Raw genomic sequence first — 22090 nt, 5'->3', positions numbered from 1 at the left:
ATTTTAGAGCCCCCCAAAATAAAGTCTGACACTGTTTCCACTGTTTCCCCATCTATTTCCCATGAAGTGATGGGACCAAATGCCATGATCTTATAGCCACTATGCAAATCACAGAGAAACACCAGTAAGTACCACACAGATACACTTGAAATATGATAGTTATTTTGTTCTTGGTCTGATTTATTTTGTTTTTGCAGGAACTCTGTTGATGTGATTTAGAAGTGTTCACAGGACCATTGCCTTTTTGTCATATAAAAAAAGCTGAGCACCGAAGAATTGATGCTTTTGAACTGTGGTGTTGGAGAATACTCTTGAGAGTCCCTTGGACTGCAAGGAGATCCAACCAGTTAATCTTAAAGGAAATCAGTCCTGAATATTTGGCCACCTGATGTAAAGAATTGACTCACTGGGAAAGACCCTGATGCTGGGAAAGATTGAAGGCGAGAGGAGAAGGGGATGACAGAGGATGAGAAGGTTGGATGACATCACCGACATGATGGACATGAGTTTGAGCAAGCTCCGGGAGTTGGTGATGGACAAGGAAGCCTTGCGTGCTGCAGTCCATGGCGTTGCAAAGAGTCAGACACGACTGAGTAACTGAACTGAACTGATAAACCCACCAACACTGTCAAATGTTTCATTTGTGTAAAACAAAACATATGGTATAGTTAAATCTTATTTTGACTCACTGAAAAGTTCTTAATTTAAAATTTTAATGTTAAAAAGATAATTTCTATTTCCCTCATTGTTAAAAGCAAATATATTCATTATTTCTATCAGTGGTTCTCAATCCCATTCAGAGATAATTAATTTCTGGGTGATCTAGGCTAGTTTTGTTATTTTTATAAATGAAAGAGTTACACTTCAGCGAGGTTAAGCAACATGCCTGAGGTCAAACAGCTAAACTAGGGCTGAATCATCTGATACTATAATATTCCTTCTTATTATTTCTTGCAATACTTTACTGAAATAGTAACATTACAATTGCTCCCAGTGATTTGAACTATTTCATTGATCATGATAAATTAATCAACATTTTATCCTTAAAATAGTTGCTATCTTATTTCCTACTGTAATTTTTTTTACACCAATTTTCCACTTCTTTATTTTTAATTTATGCAGAATCTCAAATAAGAGAAGTGGCTTTGGCAAGGAAAGAATGTGGAAGTCAACGGAAACTGTGGTGATGCCTAGTACATCATGATTTCAAAGCTATAATTCTCATTCAGATTCCTAACAGGTTTAATCTAACTTAAGTACTTGTAAGAATAACACTTGGTCCTAAATTAGAATCTAAAGAAATGCTGAATCTCTCATTCTTATAGTTTTAACTTTTAACTCTGGCTTAATTGTTGTTGTTGCAGTTACATGTGAACCATCTCAAAAGTAGAAAGACTAAGTGAGACCATCTGCTAGGGCGGTGAGACCTGAAAGGGAACATTAAAAAGGAGAAAACTTTTAGGCATCTGATTGGATAAGGGCATAAGAAATAAATGAAAAATCAAAGTATGATGCTGTTAACAGAAAATGGAAATCTTGGAGAAGCAGCAGGCTTAGTCAGGAAAACAACAGAGTTTGTGGTACCGGCGACACATGCAAGGAAATGTTGATCATACATTTAGAAATAAAAGACTGGAGTTCAGGAAGGAGGTCAGAGTGGCCCTTTAGCAACAGGCATTAGGTTACAGTTACGGAGCTAACCTAGGGCTGAATCATCTGATACTGTAATATTCCTTCTTATTATTTCTTGCTGAGAGAATTATCAGAAAATAAGTTTAAAAGGGAGCATTGTGAAAGAAGGAAAATCTAGGGAGGGGAGCAGGATTGGTTGTAGCTTTGAATTCGAGGAGCAGAACTGAAAGACGGCATTTGCTGTTGACCTTGTTCTTGCTCTGTTGCTAAGTCATGTTCGACTCTTTGCGACCCCATGGACGTGGGCATCTAGGTAAATCTGTCTGAAGTGAGGGAGGGAAAAGTGAAAGAGGGCCCAGTCTTTTCTGCCAGAGCATGACAGAAAGCTGACTCAGGCTGGTGGCTGAACTAAAGGAAGAAGATACAGGTGCATAGAGTGGAGGGGACAGGAAAACTGGCAGGAGGAGAACTGGAAAGGGTTGTCCTGATGGGGATCAGGCTAGGCAGCAGGAAATCCAAGGGGATCAAGTCCTTTGTAATGGCTTCAGTTTTCTGCCTCACAGAGGAAACAGCAGGGAATAAAACGTAGCTAGATGAACGCTGGTGTGAAATCTGGGTCCGTTTCCAATAAATCAGGCTTCAAGATGTTCAGACCCACCATCCAGGTTCTGATTCAAGGCTAGGGAAACCCCTTGTATAAATTTAGCTTCAATACTGCTTTAAAGCATCAGCTTTTAGTTTTCATGCTTTGTAAGTTCAAAGTACATGCTTTGTGACTATATAAATAATAGTCATATAGTTGGAAACACGAAGAACTGATTTCCCAGAGGAAATAAGCAAGTTGATAAATTAGATCGTTGAGTCAAACAGTAGGACTCTACCTGTAATTCTAGTCCCCAGAAATGTTTTGCCTCTAAGCCAGAACTTTGGTGAATCTCAAGGGGCCTATTTAAAAGACCACAGCTAGAGACTTCCTGGGAATGGGTTCAAATTACCAAAAGGATTCTGAAAGATCAGAAAGCAAACTATTTTAGAAAGTTTATTAAAGATTAAATGAGTTAACATATGTCAACTGCTTAGGGACAAGGCCTGCCACACTGTAAACAATCAATAAATGTTAGCTTCTACTATTAATATTACTTCACTAGTACTTTTTTGAATTTCAGAAATACAATTTTCATTAAGTAACAAGAACAGTAACAAGAACAAAAGGGCAAAATGTCAGAGGAAGGAACTATTTTAGTTAATTTTAGCAATTTTTAACTTTTATTTTGTTTTGGTTTTTTCCTTAGCAATTTTTTAGATGAGAATTGTGAAGATCAATGAAATTACATGAAATATCCAAGCTCACACAGCTAGTGTCTAGATGGGAATTTATGTCATGACTCTGTATCTTGACACAATTCATTTCACTGGGTGTTGTGAGGTTGAAACAAATGTTTTCAGGTTCATTAAGTGTCACAGACTCATTCAGTGAATTGACTTTTTAAGATTAATTGAGCTATTTCTTGATATGGAACATTATGGTAGGCATGATGCCAGGAGAGGCAAGAACAGAGGGGTTTGAATGGAAGGAAAAGATAAAAATCTTAGTTGTAGAGAACTTTCTTCTTCCACTGTTAGAAGAGCTAAAAAAAATTGTATTTGTTAAAGTGATTATGGCTATCTGGCTTACATCTTGGATGGTTCAGACAGGGAATCAGACAGTTATGTTACTACATGTATGTGGGACTTTCCCAATCCACATGAAGTTTCGAAGAATCACAATATTCCAGTTAGAAAAGTCTTGTGGCTGCTTCATGTGTGTGATTAGAAGAAGAGCTGAGGAAATAAAGGAGGATACTATTCCATTTAATTGCAGAGTATAAATCTGATAATGCTTTGAAATTAAATGTATATAATCTACATTTATGCATTTGATATTTTGAATATATATAATATAAATACAAAAGACAATTTGAAGAACAAATTCTATTAATAAATTAATGAAGCTTTAAAATATGTTGTCAAATTTGGCTATATATACGTTTTATATAAATACACACTATCATGGCTTATAATAAAATATGTCCAATTTTGAGGAAATTGCAACTTAACTGCATGGTTTATTAAGTAAAAATGAAGTTAAAAAAACAATTTACAAAAGAAAAGATACTCAAAAAATTTTATGCTTCAAGAGTACATAATTCATTGATTTCTGACTTTAACTGATTTGAAGCATAAAGGATTATTTTACTATAGCAACATTATTTCCGGAAGGTATCCTTCCTTATTTTAATTCCAGTTAACATCTGTGCCACAAAATGTTTTAAAATTGCTCCTTTGCATGACTTAGACATGAAAAGATGGAGGGTTAATGAACATAATATTTGCAATTCTAACAAAAAGTAGAGCTTTGCAATTACAGCTAATCAATTTACTGTAAAACATACTCAGTTTCTGGATTTCATCCTCTTGTTCCTTTCTGAACTTATCTTTGATTTCCTTCTGGTAAATGTTTTGTTAAGTGGCTAAATTATGGATGTTTATGCCATAGACATTTTCCAGAGGGTGTTGTAATTCTCCAAGAATTTCACTGTATTCTTATTATTCAAAGCTTTATATTTAAAAACGAGTTTCTGAGAAGGTTTGGCCACAAAATTGGTGGGATTATCCAATAAGAAGGACAGCATGACTCTTAGAATCCAAACGAGAAATGGGATTAGAGATTTGTTATATGATTTCAAATTGATTTAAACTCCCCTTCAAGGAACAAACATTTAAAATGCCAGTACACATATATCTTATGCATTAGATATACATTGCTGCTGTTCTTAGTCACTCAGTCATGTCTGACTCTTTGTGACCCCATGGACTGTAGCCTGCCAGGCACCTCTGTCCAGGGGGATTCTCCAGGCAAGAATACTGGAGTGGGTTGCCATGTCTTCCTCCAGGGTATCTTCCCAACCCAGAGATCAAACCCAAGTCTCCAACATTGCAGGTGGATTCTTTAAATTAATATAGTGTACTTTGAATGTGTATAACTCTTAAGATGAAAGAAAATGAAAATATACGGCAATCTTATTTGAGTCATTGGACTTCATGTTGTCTAAACCTGAGAGGAGACGTTAAGAGAGAAAACAGTGGGTATCTTAGGTAATTACAATTATGTTTCACATTACCTGGAATTATTTCCCATTGCAGAATTTTAATCTCATTAAATATAAGGATATATTTAGGGCTGAGTATACTGTATAATCAATACTACATTGACTGTGTGCCAAGTTATTTGAAACATTTTCCTTTCTATCAAAAATCTGAACTACAGACCTTTAATTCTTAGACAGTTCCAATGAAAATTTTATACTGCACTTTTTAAATGTTAGAAAGTTTGATGTCTCAGTGGCTTTTATTATAGTATTAAAAAATCTTGATAGACTAAAACATAAATAAAAATTTCTCTTCTGTCTTAAACTTACTCATGTACTGCAGCTTGCATGTTTCATGAGTTCAGGCTCAAAAAAAGGCAAGGCAAAATAGAAAACACTAAACTGAAGACTTTGTCTATTATTTGTATAGAAATTCTGGCATGAAACTTATAATACATAGTAATCCTGAAGATATTTACTTATTTATCTGCTTTGATTTTAGAATGCCTGTTTTCTTCTTATCAAATATGTTGAATGAATATTTCTAATGAATTCCCTTTGAATTCAAATGAATTCCCTATGTTGTTTGAAAGCAGTTTCCCAATAACCTACACTTTATGTCTTTTACCTGACCACAAAAGGAACTGCAAAATCAGTCTCTTAGTTTCAGGCAATATTTGTAGCCAGGTTGGTTTCTGATTTTGTAGAGAGCTTGCTGTTAAAAGAAGACATACTGGGAATGGATTTTATTACATATTTGAAGTCAGCTTTTCCCTGTCTCTCTTCCTCCATTATCTGTTCTAGGTAATTTCCAACGTGTCTACTTCCTGGGCAGAAACTTAGTTACAAATCCCTATTGCATTGTTTACATTGCGTGGCACAATATTTTGTACATCATCGACATTGAATGCGTATTTTCCAAATCAGTAAGTAGAAAATGTGATGAACAGGTTGCTATCAGCAAAATTTGCTTCAGTAGAATCAGCATGGTATAATGGAAGAAGCGCAAATAAATGATTTAGCCTCTGTCAACAATAGATACCTTGCAGGGTGGTTGTGTGCTATAAATGACATACTATGGGTACCCAGTTAATGCTACTTTTACTTTATTCAAATTATGGAAATTAGAGCCAGCTTAATGAACTTAATTTGTCTTCATTGTTTTTTGTGTTTTACTTAGTACACTTTTTTTTGATTTGCATAAAGTATTTACTCAATCTCTAATTAGTTATCTGTGCTGAACTATATAGATTATGAGCAAAGCAAATGGATAAAGATATGCAGTGAAATTCTGGCATATAAAACCATACACACTTAAAAAATTATTTTTGCTTGTCTTCTAACCAAACAGTATTATAAAAAATGTTTCAAATGTATTTTATCACTCTCTGAAGACTAAGCATTACATAATACTGAACCCACTCACCACCTACACCCCTGCCCACCTTTCCCCAGTCCTCTCTGATGGTTTGATTTTCACCCGCCAAAAGAGATCAACTATAGAAAATGTTAACACATTTAGCCTTGTTGGGAAATGCTTTAGTGAAATTTTCAAATACTTTATTTCTTTAAGGGTCCTATACTTCATGCAGATGGTGACTGCAGCCATGAAATTAAAAGATGCTTACTCCTTGGAAGAAAAATTATGACCAACCTAGACAGCATATTAAAGAGCAGAGACATTACTTTGCCAATAAAGGTGTGCCTAGTCAAAGCTATGGTTTTTCCAGTAGTCATGTATGGATGTGAGAGTTGGACTTTAAAGAAAGCCGAGCGCTGAAGAATTGATACCTTTGAACTGCGGTGTTGGAGAAGACTCTTGAGAGTCCCTTAGACTGCAAAGAGATCCAACCAGTTAATCTTATAGGAAATCAGTCCTGAATATTCATTGGAAGAACTGATGCTAAAGCTGAAACTCCAATCCTTTGGCCATCTGATGCGAAGAACTGATTCATTGGAAAAGACCCTGATGCTGGGAAAGATTGAAGGTGAGAGGAGAAGGGGATGACAGAGGATGAGATGGTTGGATAGCATCATTGATTCAATGGATATGAGTTTGAGTAAATTCTGGGAGTTAGTGATGGACAGGGAGGCCTGGGGTGCTGCAGTCCATGTGGTTGCAAAGAGTTGGACACGACTGCGTGACTGAACTGACTGACTGACTGACTTCATTTTAACCATAACAAAGATGTCTCCTCTTTACTTTTTGTGGCCTTTTTTTTGGGGGAAGAAATTGTAAAGAATTCAGAGAAATAAACATACTCTAACCCATTCTTAGTGACTCATGATAATAATTATGAATGTGAACACTTTGGAATAAAGCCAATTAGTTGTTTCCATGAAAGATATTTCCCCAAGTATATTTTGTGGAAATAGCTAATTGATGTTGCTGGTCAAAACGGTTATATGGTTAAGTATGTTGAGAAATGTAAGATTTTTCAGGTTCTTAATATGCTTAGAACATTGTGAAATTCTGAAACAAAGGATAGACTCTGAAGTGGCTCTGAAACTTATTTGAGTAAGGAACTCTTTAAAAAAAAAACATTTTAAAAGATTCCATTGGGAAAGAGTATTCTAAATTGAGTAGTACTTTCTGAATTTTCTTTCTTTTATTATTATTATTATTATTTTAAATTTTTATTTTTACTTTATTTTACTTTACAATACTGTATTGGTTTTGCCATACATTGACATGAATCCACCATGGGTGTACATGACTTCTTGCTTCCTACAATGTGCCTGGATCCAGAGGCTTTCCCCTTGATGGTCTGGAAAACTAGACCAAAGACTCCAAGTAAGAAATAAGTCTCTCTTATGAGTTAAAGTCATGAGATTTAGTGTGTGGAATTTGTGACAATAATATGGCGTCTCAAAAGAACTTTGTTTGAGGTTGTTGAATAAGTAAACTTTGAGTAAGATAATACTATTAGCAGCTAACTACAGCTACTGGTCATTAAAAGAGGTATCAAACTTCCCCTCAGACAAGGAATGTTTGATTCAGTGATTGTATATAGATATAGCACTGTATATCTGTATACAGCTGACCCAGGCATTCATGGACATTTATTCCATTTAGACTTTTGGGAAATCTAAACTTTCTTTTTCCATTCTGAACCATGAAAGCTGTAACTCATCATCCTATCCTAACCCCCAGTCCCACACCAAGCCATGTCTATGTTTGAATTCTCCAACTCAGTGAGAAACTATAAAGTTAGAGGGTTTTCTTTCTTTGTGCTTGGGATCTCTTTCCTCTCTCATTGTACTCCATACTCACCTGTCCGTCATAAGGCCCTCACCTCTGCTCCTGAAGACAGATCCAGTCTAGCCCATGGGTATTCTTTCCCTGGAGAAGGAAATGGCAACCCACTCCAGTATTCTTGCCTGGAGAATTCTATAGACAGAGGAGCCTGATGGGCTACAGTCCACAGGGTTGCAAAGAGCTGGACATGACTGAGAGACTAACATTTTCACTCTCACTTTTATTCTTCCTTCTACTCATCCTCTTTTCTCCTGTCTATTAAATCTGGAATAACTCCTGCTTCATCAAGATATCATATGCTCTGACCCAGTAGCTTACCAATGACTAGTGAAACTTGACAGATATATTTGTTGAGAGTGGTTTTTCAACTTGTCTGTATGAATTGTAGGGACAAGGTGTTTCAAGATTAGAAAAAAAGGGATATATCTGGTTTGTTTGAATTATCATCTCTGATTATTCTATACTGGTATCTCTGAGAGATAGCCATAGACCAGGAATATACATTGAATTATAAAGTTCAAAGCTATTAAAGTTTTGGAAAAGTAGAACTGGATATCATAAACTAATTATAAATCACTTAATTTCTCTGCTCCTGATGAAGTTAGGCTCTTGTCCTGGGAAGGTGAGAGGGCAAGTGAATGAAGAGGATAGGAATTGACTACTGTGATAGACAGGGATACAATATACTTACAAGTGGCCTACAGCTGTGAGTCATGTTATCAAAGTACAATACATTTTTTTTTTGCAGTCTATTCATCTTTTGAACAGAGTAACTATAATTAGTGGATTTTCTATACTTAAATATATTTTAAATTGTAAAATGTATAATTAGGTTGACTTTTTTAACTGGAAAGAATATTAGAAAAAAGAAACTATGATTTTAAACCAACAAAACCGCCACTTCAAAAATGGTCAAATATTGGCAAGTTCACATGGTTCAACTGAATAACATTTTTTATGGTCCATGCGCTTTCTCTTTTTCTCTCTCACTCTTTTATGATTCGACTTTACATAAGATGAAGCTGTGAGGGGTCAGGTCCCCTGGCAGAGGGCTCTTTCCTCATGCTACACTATCTTAAAGCAAAATGACTTACTAAACTTTAGTCAATAATTTGAATAAGCTCATGAATTACAGTATCTATTCTAGGAAAATGAATAGTAAATGACAGAATAGTCATGTGAATATGTTTTAATTAACATCATTTCTTAATGTACACATTTTCATGTAACTCAAATAACACGCTCATAATACAACAGCAGAATAAGAAGAGAGTTGTGGGTAAAAAGTTACAGAAGAAGAAAGAGAGGGCTCTTAAATAAATTCTGGGCTTGGGGGAGGTTTGGGAAAGGTACATCTCTTGCCATTTTATATATCTTTTTCTACTTGCTACTGATTTAGATCAAGCCCCAAACTGCCTTCACATTAAAGAGGAGCTCATTCATTGATTTTATTTTTTTACCTTGATTTTCCAGGTTGTATGCGTTCATTAAGATTTATAAATAAATTTGCCCCAGTGAGGATATACTCTAATGATCTTGAAGCGACAGATTACTCAATGTTATAAGTTCATTTTTATCCCAGTGTTCTTTAAACTAAGAGCTACTGTATCATTAAGAGAAAAAATATAATTTTCTCTCTTAACATCTGATGTTGGCAATGATTCCAGTTTAGAATTAGTCATTTTTATTTCCTTCAGAAAATATAACTGGCCATTTGTACTTTTTAACTAGTATGAATGAAACTGTAAATACAGAAATTTGTTTGATGAAGGTCTATGTACATTTTTCTTTTACTGAAAATGGACTTTGATTTTATTGTACTAGATAGACAAATGAGTTCTACAGAAAAAATAAAAGTTACATCCTTGAGACTCCTCTGTGGAGAGAATAGACAACCCAGGGGCAGCTCTTCTGACTTTGATTCTATTTTAAATTCTTTTTTACTTCTCGTGTTAAGAATTAATTTCTCTGTGCACTTTGCTGTTGCTGTATACTTCTCAGGATTAGAAGCACAGTTTACTAAATCCTCATTTCCCCACATATAACCGTTCTAGAATTTCACAGTCAGGAACATATTCTCAACCTGCAACTAGATATCATCTTAATTCTGTAGGATATCTACATCTGTATCTCTCTATCTATAGAATATTTTAATATCCATTTAAGTATATTTCTTTTCTCAGTTTGGAGAGAAAAATCTTTTGCCCTCCTTTGTCACAGATGAAGGCAAAGTCTCCAAACTTGTTTCATGCTATGGGATACTTCTCTATCCAGCCTGGCATTCTAATAGGTCAGGGATCTGAGATGAGCTGGCTTCATTTTTTACAGACTCTGACATTTGAAATAATTTGTTCAAAATTCAGTAGAGGAAAAGAACTAGCGATTTCCTTTGTTAAATAGCACCATGTACTAAATGTTAGGCAGTTACATTGTGAGTTTATTCATAGCTGTTTTCCATGGAAATTGATAAAATTATTGAACAGTTGAATTTTTAAGTTAGGGGACCTCAGCTATCGTATAAACCACAGTTCATTTTACATATGATGAATGTGAGTTCTATAGAAATGATATAAAATGCTTAACATCAAAGGGCTAGCTATGCTATTAAAAATAGAGAACTTTGATAATTAAATAATAAAGAAAATATTTAGCTTTTATGTGTCTCTTTTGTTTCAATGTCTTAACTCAAAAGACCATCTACTGATTTGGTCTTTTTTTTTGCATAGCATAACACAGTTTTATATATAAAATGTACATGTTGTATAATCACACAATATAGATACCAAGAGATGAACAGGTGGATACAAAAGTGTTCATATAATTCACTCTTATGTAATCTACTTCTGCCACTCAACAACATATCACTAACCTCTCTGTATACATAAATAAAAATCTGGTTTGAATGATGGCTCTTAAAAATCTATACAGTGCTTCATTAAAGAAATGCCTTGTCATAAGCTGCTTAACCTTTTTCGTATTAACTGGATAGTAAGGCTGCTTTCTGTTTGCTATTTTTATAACAGCACTCTGATAGCCATCCCTGTACAAGCACATTTGAAAAGTGGTTGGTTTGGTCTTCTGTCAACGTGAGATTGACATGGACCTTTTGGGTGGTATTTCTACTGTGACATTGCCAAAGGCTGGAGTAATTCATAGTCTTTTCAGATAATTATCATTATTGAAAACTTAGGTTTTCATGATCTTGCTAGTTAGTTTAAGATATTTGTGAGAATACGATTCCAAGACAATTTATCTATATAGAGTTTTTACTTTTCTGCAATTCTTTGACAGAGTTCAGTAAACAGAAGGTAGAGGATCACTGCTGAGTTGAGTGGGGTCTTTCCACTCTGGTAACTATCCAAGCAGGGAAAGTAGAGAGAAATAACCATAAATACTATTAAAACAGTAACTAGATTATTGTTGAGGAATTAAATATGAACCAGTCCCTTCTCCCTCAACTACAGTTACATCAGTACCGTATTTGGGTGCTTCATCCTTCTTATTTACACTTGATAACTATGCACCGATTCTTGTATACATCAATTCTTCTTACATTCCCAAAATAACACCATTCCTTTAAACAAATATGCAGAACAACTTCCAAGTGCCAGGTACTGAGAATATAGGACTCTTCCAGGCTGAATTGGTTTCTGATCAGTCTCTCAACCCCAAAACAGTAAAGGCAAATAAGAAATGTAACAAAAACTTGTTTTCAATCATTTAACTCAAGTCACTTATTTGTTTCAATATTAGCCTTGGAAAGCATTGTTTTGTATCTGTCTTACCTGAAGGATTTTATCACCAGGCTGTAGCAGGTTGGAAGCTGGTCCATCAGGTTGAACCCTAGTAACAAAGATACCCTATAAGTCAGAAGTAACAGAGGTTAGGATTCTATTTTCAAGACCTAGACCTACTTAAAAACTTTTTCATTTACATAGAAAACAGTGAAAACATTAAAAACAGTTTACACATATAAGGTTCAAAGATTATTATGCTATTTTAAGCAACACATCTCTAAGTCATTTAAGGAAAATGGCATTTTTATTTGCATAAAAAGCTCATATTGTTTTTAAAGTGCACTTATGATTTATAAGTTAAATTCATGGCATATTCTTAATTTCTTCCTTAAATAATTTCATGTATGGTACTAAATCATCTTTTGTCTAACTTCTGAAGTTGTCTAAAGTTGTTCCTCATTGAAAATGTCTCCTGTTTGACAGGTTGTAAATTCAACATACACTTTAAAAACCTACTAGAATTACGTATAATACTGGTTTAATGAATATTACTTCATATGTTACTGAGAATTTTAAAGTAAAATGAACAAATTAAACATAAGAAAATTCCAACATAAATATTAAATACAAAGTGTGCAGCTACATAGTTACAAAATTCCTAAACTGATTTAGTTTAAAAAAAAGTCAAATTACCAGTGATAAGAGAACAGACTGTATGACTTCAAAACCTTTATACCATGAAATTTTTGCACCTTGTTTTATGTCTCTGGATATGTTCCAGTGTCTCTGGGTTTATGAGCTACAGGAACTTGAATAAAATTTATCCCCTGCTGTTGTGTGAAAATTGTACAAATCTTAATTATGTTAAATTGGTTCATAGTGCTTTTCAAGCGTACCGTGTCCTTCTGCTCTTCTGTCTATTCACTGTATTAATTTTTGAGAGTTTGATATTGAAACTCCAACTAAAAATATTAATTTACTTTAAAAGTTATTGTAATATATAGTAGAACTATATGTAACTTTGCTCTGGCTTTTCCAAGTGTTTTGTAAATGTTTTATCATATACTCATAATTTAAAAAATTAAAAAATTTAGACAGACTTTATCCAGTCAAGGGAAAAAAAATCATTTTATTTATCATTTATACAAAGCAAACATTTATTGCATTTTACCATATGCGAGGCCCTGATTGCATGGACCACAGCCTTGTCTAACTCAATCAAACTATGAGCCATGATGTGTAGGGCCACCTAAAATGGATGGGTCATGGTGGAGAGTTCTGACAAAAACATGGTCCACTGGAAAAGGGAATGGCAAACCACTTCAGTATTCTTGCCTTGAGAACCCCATGAACAGTATGAAAAGGCAAAATGATACGACACTGAAAGATGAACTCCCTAGGTCAGTAGGTGCCCAATATGCTTTCTGGAGAACTAACTCCAGAAAGACTGAAGAGGTGGAGCCAAAGCAAAAACAACACCCAGTTTTGGATGTGACTGGTGATGACAGTAAAGTCTGACGCTGTAAAGAGCAATATTTCATAGGAACTTGGAATGTTAGGTCCATGAATCAGGTAAATTGGAAGTGGTCAAACTGGAGATAGCCAAGACTGAACATGGACATTTTCGGAATCAGTGAACTAAAATGGACTGGAATGGGTGAATTTAACTCAGATGACCATTATATCTACTACTGTGGGCACGAATTCCTTAGAAGAAATGGAGTAGCCATCATGGCCAACAAAAGACAATCTCAAAAATGACAGAATGATCTCTGTTCATTTCCAAGGGAAACCATTCAATATTATGGTAATCCAAGTCTATGCCCCAACCAGGAATGCTGAAGAAACTGACATTGAATGGTTCTATGAAGACCTACAAGACCTTCTAGAACTAACACCCAAAGAGATATCTTTTTCATTTTAGGGGACTGGAATGCAAAAGTAGGAAGTCAAGAAACACCTCGGGTAACTGGCAAATTTGGCCTTGGAGTACAGAATGAAGCAGGGCAAAGGCTAATAGAGTTCTCCCAAGAGAATGCACTGGTCATAGCAAACACCCTCTTCCAACAACACAAAAGACTCCACATGGACATCACCAGATGGTCGACACTGAAATCAGACTGATTATATTCTTTACAGCCAAAGATGGAAAAGCTCTATACAGTCAGCCAAAAAAAAAAAAAAAGTCCCGGAGCTGACTGTGGCTCATATCATGAACTCCTTATTGCAAAATTCAGATACAAATTGAAGAAAGTATGGAAAACCACTAGACCATTCAGGTATGACATAAATAAAATCCCTTATGTTTATACAGTGGAAGTGACAAATAGATTCAAGGGATTAGATCTTATAGACAAAGTGCCTGAAGAACTATGGACAGAAGTTCACGACATTGTACAGGAGGCAATGATCAAGACCATCCTCAAGAAAAAGATACGCGAAAAGGTGAAATGGTGTCTGAGGAGGCCTTACAAATAGCTGAGAAAAGAAAAGACACAAAAGGCAAAGGAGGAAAGGAAAGATATACCCATTTGAACGCACAGATCCAAAGAATAGCAAGGAGAGATAAGAAAGCCTTCCTCAGTGATGAATGCGAAGAAATAGAGGAAAACAATAGAATGGGAAAGACTAGAGATCTCTTCAAGAAAATTAGAGATACCAAGGGAATGTTTCATGCAAAGATGGGCACAATAAAGGACAGAAATGGTATGGACCTAACAGAAGCAGAAGATATTAAGAAGAGGTGGCAAGAATATACAGAAGAACTATACAAAAAAGATCTTCATGACCCAGATAACCAAGATGGTGTGATCACTCACCTAGAGTCAGACATCCTGGAATGTGAAGCAAGTGGGCTTTAGGAAGTATCACTATGAACAAAGCTAGTGAAGGTGATAGAATTCCAGTTGAGCTATTTCAAATCTCAAAAGATGATGCCGTGAAAGTGCTGCACTCAATATACCAGCAAATCTGGAAAACTCAGCAGTGGCTACAGGACTGGAAAAGGTCAGTTTTCATTCCAATCCCAAAGAAAGGCAATGCCAAAGAATGCTCAAACTACCACACAAGTGCATTCATCTCATACGTTAGTAAAGGAATGCTCAAAATTGTCCAAGCCAGGCTTCAACAGTATGTGAACTATGAACTTCCAGATGTTCAAGCTGGATGTAGAAAAGACAGAGGAACCAGAGATCAAATTGCCAACATCCTTTGGATCCTTGAAAAAGAATGGAAGTTCCAGAAAAACAGCTACTTCTGCTTTATTGACTATGCCAAAGCCTTTGAATGTGTGGTTCACAACAAACTGTGGAAAATTCTTACAGAGATGGAATGCCAGACCTCCTGTCATGCCTCCTGAGAAATCTGTATACATGTCAAGAAGCAACAGATAGAACTGGACATGGAACAACAGACTGGTTCCAAATCAGGAAAGGAGTACATGAAGGGTGCATATTGTCACCCTGCTTATTTAACTTATATGCTGAGTACATCGTAAGAAATGCCGGGCTGGATGAAGCACAAGCTGGAATCAAGATTGCTGGGAGAAATATCAATAACCTCAGACATGCAGATGACACCATCCTTATGGCAGAAAGCAAAGAACTAAGGAGTCTCTTGATGAAAGTGAAAGAGGAGAGTGAAAAAGTTGGATTAAAACTCAACGTTCAGAAAACTAAGATCATGCATCTGGTCCCATTACTAAATAGCAAATAGATGGGGAAACAATGGAAACAGTGAGAGACTTTATTCTGGGGGACTCCAAAATCACTGCAGATGGTGACTGCTGCTGCTGCTGCTGCTAAGTCGCTTCAGTCGTGTCCGACTCTGCGTGACCCCAGAGACGGAAGTCCACCAGGCTCCCCCATCCCTGGGATTCTCCAGGCAAGAACACTGGAGTGGGTTGCCATTTCCTTCTCCAATGCATGAAAGTGAAAAGTGAAAGTGAAGTCGCTCAGTCGTGTCTGACTCTTCGCGACCCCATGGACTGCAGCCCACCAGGCTCCTCTGTCCATGGGATTGCAGCCATTAAATTAAAAGATGCTTGTTCCTTGGAAGAAAAGCTATGACCAACCTAGACATATTAAAAAGCAGACACATTACTTTGCCAATAAAGATCCATCTAGTCAAAGCTATGGTTTTTCCAGTAGTCATATGTGGATGTGAGAGTTGGACCATAAAGAAAGCTGAGCACTGAAAAATTGATGCTTTTGAACTATGGTGTTGGAGAAGACTCTTGAGAATCTCTTGGACTGCAAGGATATCCAACCAGTCCATCCTAAAGGAGATCAGTCCTGAATATTCATTGGAAGGACTGATGCTGAAGTTGATACTCCATATTTTGGCCCCCTATGCGAAGAACTGACCCTCTGGAAAAGATCCTGATGCTGGAAAAGATTGAAGGCTGGAGGAGAAGGGGACGGTAGAATAAGAGACGGTTGGATGGAATCACTAACTCGATGGACATGAGTTTGAGTAAGCTCTGGGAGTTGGTAATGGGCAGGGAGCCTGGGGTGCTGCAGTCCATCAGGTCTCTAAAAGTTGGGCAGACCTGAGTGAATGAACTGAACTGAACTGAGGCCTGATTGCTGGTATTATAAAGGTACACTGAATATAATTTTTGGCTTCAGTGAGCGCACTATACAGTAGAAGAAAAGTTAAGAAAACCAGTGAGTATAAACCAGTGTGACAAGTGTTACGATAGAGGGATAATAAATTATTTACAAAGCTGAATTCAGCTTATCCTTAGTTTGTCGGGGTTTCTAATTATGATAGAAATATAATAGATTTAAACATTTAAAATATTGAATCCATATTAAACTTAAAGTTTGGAGCTTTCACAAAGAGGAGCTATCTGGCAACTGATCACAAATGAAAATTAAAGGGTCCACACAGATAAGGAGAGGAAAGATATTCCACATAGAAGGGATGGCATATACAAAAGTGCATGCTTTTATTTATTTATTTATTTTTTGCATGCCTTTTATATTAAGCAGGCTGCAAGTAGTTCTATTATGACTGCGTTGGTTGTGGAAGGGTTCAGGTTGGTTGGGTTGGGAGTATGAGAAAAGAACCCATCAACTCCCCAAATTAAGTAGGTGCCAGATCAAGACGGGCCTTTGATGGACATCCTTATCAGTTTGGGGAGCTACTGAAGTATTTGAAGTATGATGATAAAATTTTAATTAATATCCTAAGAATAGCATTTGTCCTAAGAATGGACAAACAAAACATGTATATTCAGTGGAATATTATTCAACAGTGGAAGGAAATGAAGTGTTGACATCAAGGAACTTGAAAACAATGCTAAGTGAAATAAGCCATTCACAAAGACCACATATGGTATGATTCCATTTATATGAAATGTCAAGAAGAGGCAAATGCATAGAAATAGAAAGCAGATTAGTGTTTGCTGGAGGCTGGGAAGCAGGGGGCTGAGGAGTGACTGTTAATGTGTACAGATTTTATTTAAGGTAATAAAAGGATTCTGAAATTAGATAGTGGTGATGATTGTACAACTCTGTGATATACTTATAAATCACTTGACTGTACATTTCAAAAGGGTGAATTTTATGTTATATGAATTGTATATCAATATTGCTCTTATTATTTTTAAATTATTAAAAATAATTTGTATTAAAATAAGTATTAATAGAAGATAATATTATAATGGCTTTGCCTGTTATTCAGAAAATTATCTCTCTTGCTAATCTGTAGACTTAATGACTCACTTAAACCCATAACTTTGTGTGTATGTGACTGGTTTAACAAGCAGAGCCAATTAAAATATTTCCATGTATTTTACTTTAGCAATTCAGGTCTTTATGAGACATTAAGGCTTTTGAATGATTTTTATCTTCTGATTTTAACTTATTTTCTTTTCCATTCAAAGATGAAACTCTAGATAGGCATTACATTTTTAGAAAAGTACATAACTTTAACCAGTAATTTGACTTCTAGAACTTAGGTTAAGGAAATAACTGGATAAGTATGCAGCAAGGATTTACCAATATGTTCATTATATTATTTGTAATAATAAAAATTAGAAACCACACCGAAATATCTAACAATAGGAGATAGATTAAATAAATTATGGTAAATCTATATAATAGAATGATATGTGGTCATTAAAATGAAGTCCTTAGGTGAGGACTTCATTAGATACAGAAGTATACTGGTGCTTAGCAAAAACAAGCAAGTTATAAAACATTATGTGTGGCATAATACTATTTTCAATGAAACATGTTTAAATGTATATTTTTGTGGAAAAGTGTCTGGAAGGATATACTCCTAAACTTAGCAGTGGCTGTACTGGGTAATGAGACATTGTATATATGTGTAAGTATGTGTGTGTATACATATACATACATATAATACATATATATATATAGATGTTATATTACCTAGCACAACCACTGTTTATGTTTAGGGGTATACCCTTACATATATATATATATATGCTGCTGCTGCTGCTGCTGCTAAGTCGCTTCAGTCGTGTCCGACTCTGTGTGACCCCATAGACGGCAGCCCACCAGGCTCCCCTGTCCCGGGGATTCTCCAGGCAAGAACACTGGAGTGGGTTGCCATTTCCTTCTCCAATGCATGAAAGTGAAAAGTGAAAGGGAAGTCGCTCAGTCGTGTCCGACTGTTCGAGACCCCATGGATTGCAGCCTACCAGGCTCCCCCGTCCATGGAATTTTCCAGGCAAGAGTTCTGGAGTGGGGTATATATATATCTTTCTTTTTATTTTTGCTTATCTGCACTTTCTAATTTTCTTATTTTTCTACAATAATTAGACACTACTTGTAAGAAAAATAAGGTATCACTTTTTTAAGAAAATAGTAATAAAAACTTTAAAAACTTTATGTTGTCACAAATCAGTGCCATGTCCAAACAGCTAGTTGTTTTGGTCAGTTCAGTTGTACAAATGCTCAGTTCACAATGAAAAAGAAAACAGGTTGTTTGAAAGGGACAGCTAAATAAAACATAACGACTAATCCACTAGACCAGTGAATGGCACTGGTTGTGAAAACAAATATAATTCTTACAGTCCTTTTCATACTGAGCACATAATTCATTCTCCATCAATCCAGGAAACTGTATGAGTACTCAGTTCCCTTGGTGGTCCCCTCTTTTTGCTGTTGAGGTCACTGTACAACAGACAGAATGACATTATTGCCTAAAATAAGGCACTGCATCTCTGGATGCTGAAGCTGAAGCTGCTTTTACTATTATATTTTGTCCCAGCAGTCAAAGTCTTTGCTCCCTAGTTAATTTTGATTGCCTTTTTCCAGCTCATTATACAGGAACGGTTTTAATAATGTTTGTGTGAATCCAGATTGTAGGAGCGAAATTGTGACCATCATATCTGCAATGCTGGGAGGAACAGCAACACCCCACAACCGGACTGCCAGAAGAATCCAAATGTCATGTCTGTGGCAAGTTTAATTTCATTCATCACAAAGCTCTGCATAACTCAGCCGCTGTTCTGAAGACTTGCTTTGAAGCTTACTTTTATGGTGGCCTGAGTCTTCCTAAGTATTTATTGCTGTTTTCTAAAGCTCTAATAGTTCTTTTCAATCACTAATTTTTTTTTACCAACTATGAAATTGCTACTGTCATTGATGTAGTTTCCTTTTTTCTGTATATACATATATCCTGGTGGCTCAGAGGTTAAAGTGTCTGCCTGCAATGTGGGAGACCTGGGTTCGATCCCTGGGTCGGAAAGATTCCTTGCAGAAGGAAATGGCAACCCACTCCAGTATCCTTGCCTGGAGAATCCCATGGGCGGAGGAGCCGAGTGGGCTACAGACCACGGGGTCGCAAAGAGTCGGACACGACTGAGCGACTTCACTTTCACTTTATCAGCCTGCATATTGCCTCATTAGTCAAAACAGATGGCAATGAGTGTCATGTTTGATAATGGTGTGTAGCATTCATTATTTTTGGAGGTGGACTGTTTCCCCAAAGACTGCTTGGAAAGGCCAGTGCCCTGATTTTCCACTGTATTTACATATATAAACACTGTCATATGAAAAAGACAAAATAATTCTGAGCTCATTTTATGGTCTCTGTTATGATGAATATAAATGAGAAATATGAAAACTTTGACACTGTTTTGAAAAAGTTCTTTGTAGCAGTGTGTTACCCTTTCAACAAATTCATTATATTCTGAGATTTCAAAGAATACTTTGACACTGACAGATATTGGTGAGGAATCACCAAACTATTTGTATTGTTAAAATTAGAGTAATAACTTCCCACTGACTGGTAAAGAGCCATCTCCTGAATTCCAAGTGCAGTAAGCCATCTTGTATGTATCAAAGATCCAAATCATGGCATATGACCAATTTTATAATTCTCTGGACAAGATCTTAAAATATTTATTTCTTGTAACACTTAGCAGAGTGCTAAATGTGGATCAGACTATCATGCAATACCTCCAAACTAGTGAAACAACCTATATACCTAAGGCTATAGCAAATCCATTTTGCCCAAATAAGGAAAATATCTCAGTAACTGTTTTTCAATGAGTAGTGTGTATTAGGTTTCTTTGCTGTTACTATAATAAGTTATCACAAACTTAGTGGCTCTAAACATCACAAATTTATTATCTGACAGTTCTTTAGGTTAGCCATTTAACTCAGTTCTCAGTGGGCTGCAACAAAGGTGTTGGCCTGCAGGTGTGTGTTTTCAATTGTGTCCAACTCTTTGCGACCCATTGCTGGCCAGGCTCCTCTGTCCATGGAATTCTCCAGGCAAGAATACTGGAGTGGGTAGCCATTCCTTTCTCCAGGGGATTTTCCCAAGCCAGGAATTGAACCTGGGTCTCCTGCCTTGTGGGCAGATTCTTTACTCTCTGGGCCACCAAGGAAGCCCGTAATAGTGGTTTATACCTCATAGTTACTAGATTAAGTGAGTGAATATATATATAAAACACTTAGAGCAGTGGATGGCATTCAGTATGGGGTCAATAAATGTTGTTATAATTATTGAAAATTTGAAGACTGAGCTACAACCCAGTGTCTTTTTATCCAGCAAAGCCCACTTTAAGAGACTTCTGAGTCTCCCAACTGTACAGGATTTACTGACAGGAAATTCTCCTTTACTCTTAGTCTTGGAGTGTACTGAAAGACCAACATTTGTTATCTTTCCCTCGAATTCCCAACTGATAAGAGGGTATACAACAACATTTATTGACCCCATACTGAATGCCATCTTTATTTCGGGAAGGGGATGGCAAGAGGGCTGGAAAGTCTTTCCTATATCATCTGTGGTTTCCTAGTGGTGGCTCTCAGCTATAATGGCTCCAACTATTGTTTTACTCTTAATAGTGGACATAGGTCCCAACAAGAGGGTTTTCTGATGGTCCTTAAGAACACTTAGAGGTTATCTCCTTTGGTCGCTCCAAGTCAGTAGAGCATCGGATCTGCAACAATGGCCGAGTCTAGTTATTGGCTAATGGCTTATCTGAGTATGTTTTTCTAATATTTTGCACCTCATGTTCAGCTCATGTTTTTTAGCAGTTCAGTGGTCTTTCCTCAGCACCACCTCTAGAGGGCTTCTTGCAGCAGAGCAACAGTATCGCTGCTGCTGCTGCTGCTGCTGCATCACTTCAGTCATGTCCAACTCTGTGCAACCCCATAGATGGCAGCCCACCAGGCTCCCCAGTCCCTAGGATTCTCCAGGCAAGAACACTGGAGTGGGCTGCCATTTCCTTCTCCAATGCATAAAAGTGAAAGTGAAGTCGCTCAGTTGTGTCCGATTTAGCAACCCCATGGACTACAGCCTACCAGCCTACCCTCTATCCATGGGATTTTCCAGGTAAGAGTACTGGAGTAGGTTGCCATTGTCTTCTCCAACAGTATCTCAGTCCTTTACAAAGAAGTCTTTTCTCCTATCAAACACCAATATCTAAGTGTGTTTGAGACAGACACAGATTCAGTGGACTCAGGGATCACAGAGGAACCCTCCCAGTTTTGAACCAAAGCTAATCCAGAGAGCGTTGGCCATGTGCTGCAAATAGGCATGACCTGTTACCATTTCATATTTCTACCCCAGTTTTTGAACCAGTTTTCATATAAGTTTATAAATGGTTTTTCCAAAAGTACCCATTATGGGCTTTTAAAAAGTTTTGCTTTTCACAAGTAGTTTTGAAAAAAAGATGGGTATGGAAGGTTCTTCATAGTGTTACGATCTGACCTTGTCTTATTGGTTACCTAGCCTGCACACCACTGGACATAAACCTTGAAGGGCTCAGGAAGTGAGTCTACAAGGCAAACATTTAACATTCTAACTTTAGAGGAGAAAGGAACTTTATATGACTGTTTAATGAT

At 36.5% G+C, this 22090-nt stretch overlaps 1 protein-coding gene across 1 annotated transcript in view; it reads right to left on the bottom strand.

Moving 5' to 3' along the window:
* The window catches only part of LRRC7 (leucine rich repeat containing 7), a 390782-nt gene that overhangs the window by 3339 nt on the left and 365353 nt on the right, over positions 1 to 22090 (bottom strand). Inside the window, exon 24 of the mRNA XM_018045424.1 lies at positions 11805 to 11879. Within this exon, the coding sequence (XP_017900913.1) occupies positions 11805 to 11879 (75 nt within the window). The remainder of the gene's footprint in view (positions 1 to 11804; positions 11880 to 22090) is intronic.

The sequence above is a fragment of the Capra hircus genome, chromosome 3 (genome assembly GCF_001704415.2).
Source record: "Capra hircus breed San Clemente chromosome 3, ASM170441v1, whole genome shotgun sequence".
NCBI lineage: Eukaryota > Metazoa > Chordata > Mammalia > Artiodactyla > Bovidae > Capra > Capra hircus.
This window is presented reverse-complemented; position numbering and strand designations above follow the sequence as displayed.